At 42.8% G+C, this 7359-nt stretch overlaps 1 protein-coding gene across 1 annotated transcript in view; it reads left to right on the plus strand.

Moving 5' to 3' along the window:
* The window catches only part of LOC103373183 (glutamate receptor ionotropic, NMDA 3B-like), a gene marked incomplete at its 3' end in the record, with an annotated part of 74744 nt that overhangs the window by 44528 nt on the left and 22857 nt on the right, over positions 1-7359 (plus strand). The window contains exon 2 of the mRNA XM_008303016.1: positions 3599-4299. Within this exon, the coding sequence (XP_008301238.1) occupies positions 3599-4299 (701 nt within the window). The remainder of the gene's footprint in view (positions 1-3598; positions 4300-7359) is intronic.

Consider the following 7359-nt stretch of genomic DNA (forward strand, 5'->3'; position numbering starts at 1 on the left):
AAAAAAAAAATCCAATAATGCAATATCCCCTACATACATAATTAATAATCTCCTGTCGCTGACAATATCTTATTATTGGTTTATTTAATAGTCTCTAAACTTTAGAAATTCACAAGTAATAACAAGCAATCAAAGCACAGCAACTTATTGTACCTTAAAACTTGTTTTTACTGTAACTAGGCTACTTGTTGCTGTGTTTTTGGTAGTTAATGATTAAAGCAGCACAATTCTATATATAGTTACCGGAAGCATTTGTATGCACAGTAATGCCACCGCTGCAGACATCCTGCTGTGAGAGTGTGAAACTGAAAAAAATCTCCATAATAGGAAAAATTGAAAAAAAAAAACTTGACAGAAAATATTTTTGACTTAAGTAAACAGACTTTTTAACAGTGAAATAAAAATATCCCCTCAGCCGCGGCGGGGCTCAGGATTCAACCTGACGACGGTCGGCGCGTTACAGATGATTAGACTGAGGCTCATAAACTGTGACAGCTCACACGTCTGAAATGAAGGAAAGTACACCGTGTCATTTACTGTTAGATCTTGATCGGTCCCGTCTCCATGTCACGGCTAATTTGCGAGTAATTAATGAGGCATTGTGCCACATGTGTAAATACGTGCAGCTCCACGCTCGCACTGTTTAGATGCTGCAGGGATGGAATGAACTCAGAGGAAAAAGGCCTGCAAACAGCTGTAAGCAACAAACCAACCACATCCTGGTAAGGATTTGTCAACAGAAGTAGTAATGCATGATTGCGGGGAGTCTCTTTAATCCGTCCTTTTACCGATTCTGCCTTTATCGCAGTAAAGTTGCATTTCTGCAGACTTTTCAATCTATGGTGTGAGACTGTACAGCAGAGTAAATGAAGCAAAACGCACAATGAAAGGAGTTTTGTGCGTGCAAATCCATCAACTAGAAGGCATGTGTCTTTTTGGACACTCTGTGATGTTTATGGACCATTACTGAAATATGGAGAAAAAAAAGGCCTGTTGTTCAGACTTTGTGTTTTGTGCAAAGAAAGCCTGTGTAATCTAGTTTTTTTTTTAACATAAGAGCTTTGAGGTGTTCTCTTATTTGGCATGAGATTTGTGTGGGCAACATGAGGGTGTTACACAAAGCCTGAGACGAGGTGGCTCGTGCCAAAAGGATGTCAAAGCAAGTTAGTTTGGCAATTGTGTTCTAAAATTGTAATCCTGTGATCCACATATTTTCAGTAACTTTAGCGGGATACAAAAAAAAAGATCCCATGTATTTCCCCAAACCTCACATTTGTGCCTCTAAGCACAGCAGAAAATGTTCCTCAGTGTTTTACCGCTTTAATATCTGCCTGGAATTAATCGTGCTGAAACATTCAAATACAGGCAAGAAGTGACTGCAGTTCTAATAGGCAATAACTCCAATAGTGGACTTTTTTTTTTTTTTTAGATAAACTTTCACTGAGTCCACTTTGGGTGTTTGTCACGTTTGATTGCTCACAGAATTTTTCAACAAGTCTTTCCTCCTCCTCCCGTCCAAACAGCATTGTGCTTCTTCATCTTATGGGCTGGAAGTCCCCAAAAAAAACAAAAAAACAAAGGCTCATATCCCTGTTATCTCCACACAATCACATCACGGCTCCGGCATCTGCCTCCTCCATTTACTCTAATTTGTTTTCTCTCCCAGTAGCAGCAACGACAACTTCCATAATGCTCTGGTTTCGCGCTTTGTTATTGCTCTCACGTTCTCACTCTTGTGGTAATTCTACTGTTGTGCTCGCCGCGAGTCGATCTGGATAAGGGCGCCGGCTAAATGCCTCAAATGTAATTGAAATTGTAAAACGAATGTCTCTAAAAGTCAAGCAAAGCTAACCACGAGAGCGGAAGGGAAATAATAAATAAACAAAATGTCGGTGGAAAACAGCCGACGCAGCTGTGGGATGTCCCGTAGATGAAGATTATTACAATTAAATTGACAATGATATATTCAGCGAGAGTCGTTCTCCGGTTTGCTAACAAGCTGTATTGACTGAGAGCGTAATTTACAGCTTTTTTGTCTGCACGACGCACGCTTAATCTTTTGTTTGTGGCTGTCGCAGAATCTCCGTTTTGGTAGCTTTGGCCATTACTTACTTTTATTCAAAACATGGTCATATATTTAGTCGTACATTAATATTTAAGAGAAAAGGCGGCTTAGATGGATCACAGGAATCAGAGCAGATATAGATTCACGCACTTGTTCCTCCAGCTGCCTTGAGGCTCCGTGTTGATCTTCCATCCTCACGTTTTCTGATTTCCAAACCCTTTGAGGAAATACGCACGCTCTAAGTTTCATTTCCGACAGTAATAAGCCGAATAATGCCCGCACCTGTAATAGGCGCCACCTTTCCTATCTTTATTCCTCTGTGCAAACCCCGCCGCCATCACTCCGCCCTCCCCTTCCCCCAACTTCCTGGCTTCCCACTGAGTTCAAACGAAGAGACCTATCTTCACTCGTCCCCTCGCTCCGCACCTGGCCCCTTCCAGCAGGATAAATACATACGCTGCATTAATTCATCCATGTCTCTCCAGACTTGAGATTTTTTTTTTCTCTTAAGGGACTCAAGGACTTTCAGCAGAGGGTCGCTCTGTTTACTTTGTACTCCCGGGTGGGATATTTCCACTTGAATGAATGTGTCTGTGTGAGTGTGGGTTGCAGTCTGGTTTAGATTTCTCATCTCCGCACACTCAGGTATGTGTGTGAGGATGTTTTCCACGAGCATATCTGGGCGTTCAGCATGTACCTGCATGGATTAATGGTCCACCTCCATGTGCAGATGTGATTTATTGCCATATGTGCTTGTTTTCGGTCTGTATGCGTGCACATGTTCTGCATATGTTTTAAAGATCCTGAAAATACACTTGGTGCCAGAGGGTATTTGTGAGCGTAATTTGTAATGCACGCCTATCTTTGCTTTCCAATGAGGTGGGGGCCATTCAAAGCCAATCTTAAGTGGTGTTGGGCTAAACTTTGGGCTCTCTATATGAAAGCAGTCTCCCCCCTCAACCTTGCCTGCAGCGCTGATAGGATGAAAAATGGATAGAAACCCCAAAGGAAGGAGGGGGAAGGTCCATCTGTGAGCTGCATTCAAGGACAACAGTGTTATCCATTTTGGAACAGTATGAAACAAGCCAGTGTTTTCAGTGGGGTTTGGAAATGTGGGCTTCTGGATGAACTGTGGATGCTACTGTTGTCTTGCCAAGCCAACTGTGATGTTGCAGATTAGATGCGAATCATTGACTCCTTGTTTGTATCAGCGCGGCTCTTCTCATTCAGAGTGAGAGATAATGAACAAATGTGACTGATTGTTTCTGATCTGTGTTGTGGCAAATTACTACAGCGACAGGAATTGTTTTGGTGCTCATAAAAAGCTGCGTTTAATGTGATTTTACGTCATTCAGCCCTGAGGTGTTTCGGTTTGGTTATATCTATTAATCTTTGTTTTGATCTTGTTTTTTTTATTTTCTTTTCTCTCCTCCCTTTCTTCTCTTCTCTGTCATTTATTTTTGTCTTCTCCAATTTTCTTCCTTTTTCTTTGATCTATCTTCCGTCTTTCCCCCCTCTCGCCCTCTCTCACAGAACCAGTTCCACCTGCAGATGTCGGCCCGTGTGCCTCCGTCGACCCTGGGCAGCTTGCTGCTGGCAGTCCTGCAGGGGGGAGAGGGGGACAGGGACCGGGGGAGCCGGGGTGAAGGCAGCTGGGGAGGAGCCGCTGTGGTCTGCCCCGGTTGGGACGAAGGCGGCGACGGGTTGCTGGCTCACCTGCAGAGGCACAGCGGTTCTACCTGGCATTTGTGGGACATCATCAACCTGACTCGCATAACGGGGGGCAGAGATAGGAGAGGGGAGGCCAGCGAGGAGAGAAGGGAGGATCAGATGGAGGAGGAGGCTTTGAAGGTCATCTCCACTCGTTTCCTGCGCTCCCCCTCTCCTATCTCCTCCGTCCTCCTCCTGGGATCCGACCCCGAGTGTCTCTCCTCCGTCCTGCGGGCTGCTCAGCGCCTCGCCCCGTCGCTGCCGGCGCTGCAGTGGATCATGGGATACCCCTTGTCTCCAGATTCGCTGCACACTCTCGGAGGCCCCCTCGGGCTGCTGGCCTACGGGGAGGTCGGCCGCAAGCCAATCAGCTTCTACATACGGGATGCTTTGCAGCTGATTGGCCGAGCGGTGTCTGCGGCGACCATGGTGAGGCCGGACCTGGCGCTGATTCAGAACATGGTGAATTGTTATGACAAGCCCAACCGACATGAGCTGCCGTCTTCAGGACAATACATTGCCAGGTATGCACACATTCACACGTACACCTCCTAATTAAAGGGTCAGTTCACTTCAAAGCACCAAAAGACATGGCGTGAACAAGCCCTGGATCTACATTCTCCAGAACTTGGTTAAAATCTCTCTCCGATCGTTGATTTAACCACTAAAAAACACACCTCTCTGTATCAAAGTTGCTTATTTAGAAGTTTTTTTCCCCCATGAAGATGAAACCACCTTGCCTTTGAATCGTTTAGATGTAACTCTACAGCGCTTTCATGAAATTGGTATAATTGGTGTTTGTTTTGATTTGAGTTCTTGCAAAAAGCTTACATTTCTTTCTTTTCGTGACAAAGCCCCCCTCCATCAGATTTTTTCTGCAGTGAGCATAATTTTTGGGTACACACTGACAACGCTGGTTCTGGTAATTGTGATTGTTGTGATGATGCAGACGGCGGCTATGGACCTGCACTCAGACAGAGGAAGCCAGTTTCAGCAATCTAATTTCTGCCTCCACCCTAATGGGGTGTAGTTAAACATAATTTGGTTAAAGTCCCTCTCTGGTCGTTCATTAAACCCCTAAAAATGCTTTGTGCAATGTGTGTGAAAGTTGCATATTTTGAAGGGTTTGTTGTTGTTTTTTTTAATGAAAATAAAACCATTTTGCCTGAAAATGGTTTAGATGTAACTCTACAGTAGTGCTTCGTCTCGATAGTGAGATAGATTTAATACTAAAAGATGTGGCCTGAATTGTCTCTGCTGCGTAGATAGTTTTAAAGAAATTGGTGTACGTGGTGTTTGTTGTGATTGGAGTACTTCAAAAAGCTTAAATGACATAATTTTTCTTTTGTGTCAATACCTCCTACATCAGAGTTTAACTTTTAGGCACAGACTGACAGTATTTGTACTGGTAACTGTGATTGTTGTCTTTGGTAGCATAAAAGAATAGATGTCATACTATTTGATTCAAACAGCCACACAGGCTGATGTGATGATGATGCAGATGGTGGCTATGATTGCACTCAAAAAGTGGAAGCAAGCGTTAAGAAATCTGTTTTCAGCTTCCAAATGGTGTTGAAGACATTTTCTGGTCATTGATTAAACCTTTAAAAATGCATCTCTGTGTGTCAAAGTTGCATATTTAGATGTGTTTTTAACACAAAGTAAGATCGTCTTGATTTAAAATGGCTCAGGTGTAGCTTTGCATTGTTGCTGCCTCTCAAATATGAAGAGTTCCATCCATCCATCCATTATCTATACTCCGCTTAATCCTCACTAGGGGGGCTGGAGTCTATCCCAGCCGACTTAGGGTGAAGGCAGGTTCACCTGGACAGGTCACCAGTCTATCACAGGGCTACACTTAGAGACAGAAAACCAAGCACACTCACATTCACACCTACGGACAATTTAGAATCACCAATTAACCTCAACATGTTTTTGGACTGTGTGGGAGGAAGCCAAGAGAACCTGGAGAGAACCCACGCTGCACGGGGAGAACATGCAAACTCCACGCAGAAAGATTCCGGTGCCCCCACCGGGACGCAAACCGGCGACCTTCTTGCTGCGAGACAACAGTGCTACTAACTGCGCCACACTGCAGCCCTATATGAAGAGTTCATTTGCAAAAACAGATAGCTCCAGCTTCACAAACCTTCAGAAAACCCCCTTTTCCATCATCTACCTGAGACAACATCAATCAAACTAAGTTATCTCTATTTTTGTCATTTCTACTGAGTCAACTTCAGTTTGGTATTATCACAAGCAAACAACAAAAAAAATGCGTTTTCTGTAAATCTACAAAAATGGAGTTTATCTGTTTTTGAAAATGAACTCTTCATATCTATAAAGTCCCTGCCTCTCTCTCCACCCACCCATCCAACACTTGCTGCANGCTCATTGAGAAATGAAGCCAGCGTGTTCAGATGCTGTCAGATTAGCAGGAAGGAGTGCAGGTCTGAAAGGAGCTTTAGACGCACTGTTTCTGTCACATTTCACACGAGTAGTCGAGTGCAACACAAGAAATGCCTGAAAACGTGCACATTATGGCCAGCTTTTTCACTCCACCTTTAACAACACATTTAAACACCATGTTTTATGTAATAATTAGGATAAAACATGACCCAATCCTAATATTAAAGCACAGACAGTTGGTCTGGTTATTAAAGTAACACCCGTGGTTGAGTGTTTCCAACATACAGAGCTGACCTTTTTTGTTGGTGATCTTTCTTTTTTGGTGCTGTTTCGTGTTTCCATACTGCACACAGCGTTGGGAGGGTTACTTTTAATGCACTCACCTGTTAAAAAATGTAGTCAGTAGCCCAAGTATCACAGTGTTAAAGTAACATAATGTGGTTGCTTGCCATTAAATCTGGATTACCTCCAATATGCATATTCAAACATAATAAAATATATAAAAATAAGGTGTCTATTACTTCAGTGTGCTCTGTAATGTGCACATGTGTACAGCGGGGTGACATTCTGAGAAGGTGACGGGGGGCTAATTATGTGGATGGAGAGATAAGAGGCTATATTATAATACATATTTGAAATCATTTCTAATAGTAATTTGAATGAACTGACTCTTTAGATCAGGAGATAAGATGCTGCGGTGCATTTGAGGATAAAACGTTCACCTAAAAAGTCCTGTAATGCAATAACACCTGCATACATAATTAATAGTCTCCTAACAGTTGACAATATCTTGTTATTGGTTTATTTAATCATTTTCTAAACTTTGAAGGTTCGCATGTAATGACCAGTCATCAATATGCAGCAACTTATTGTGCCTTAAAATGTGTTTTCTCTGTAACTAGGCTACTTGTTGCTATGTTTTAGTAGTTGCTTTAAAGATTAAAGAAGGCCCCATTCTATATATAGGTACGGGAAGCATTTGTGTGCTCAATAATGCCACCGCTGCAGATATCCTGCTGTGAGAGTGTGAAACTGGAAAATCTGCAATAAACAAAATGACTAACTAAAGCAATAGCAAGCTTATCTAACTATTAGCCTCATTTATTTACGATTTCCTGAACACTGAAAGCTCTCTCTATTTGTGGTGATAATGTAACTACTGCTTTACTAATGGT

This window comes from Stegastes partitus, unplaced genomic scaffold (assembly GCF_000690725.1).
Source record: "Stegastes partitus isolate 25-593 unplaced genomic scaffold, Stegastes_partitus-1.0.2 Scaffold1919, whole genome shotgun sequence".
Classification (NCBI taxonomy): domain Eukaryota; kingdom Metazoa; phylum Chordata; class Actinopteri; family Pomacentridae; genus Stegastes; species Stegastes partitus.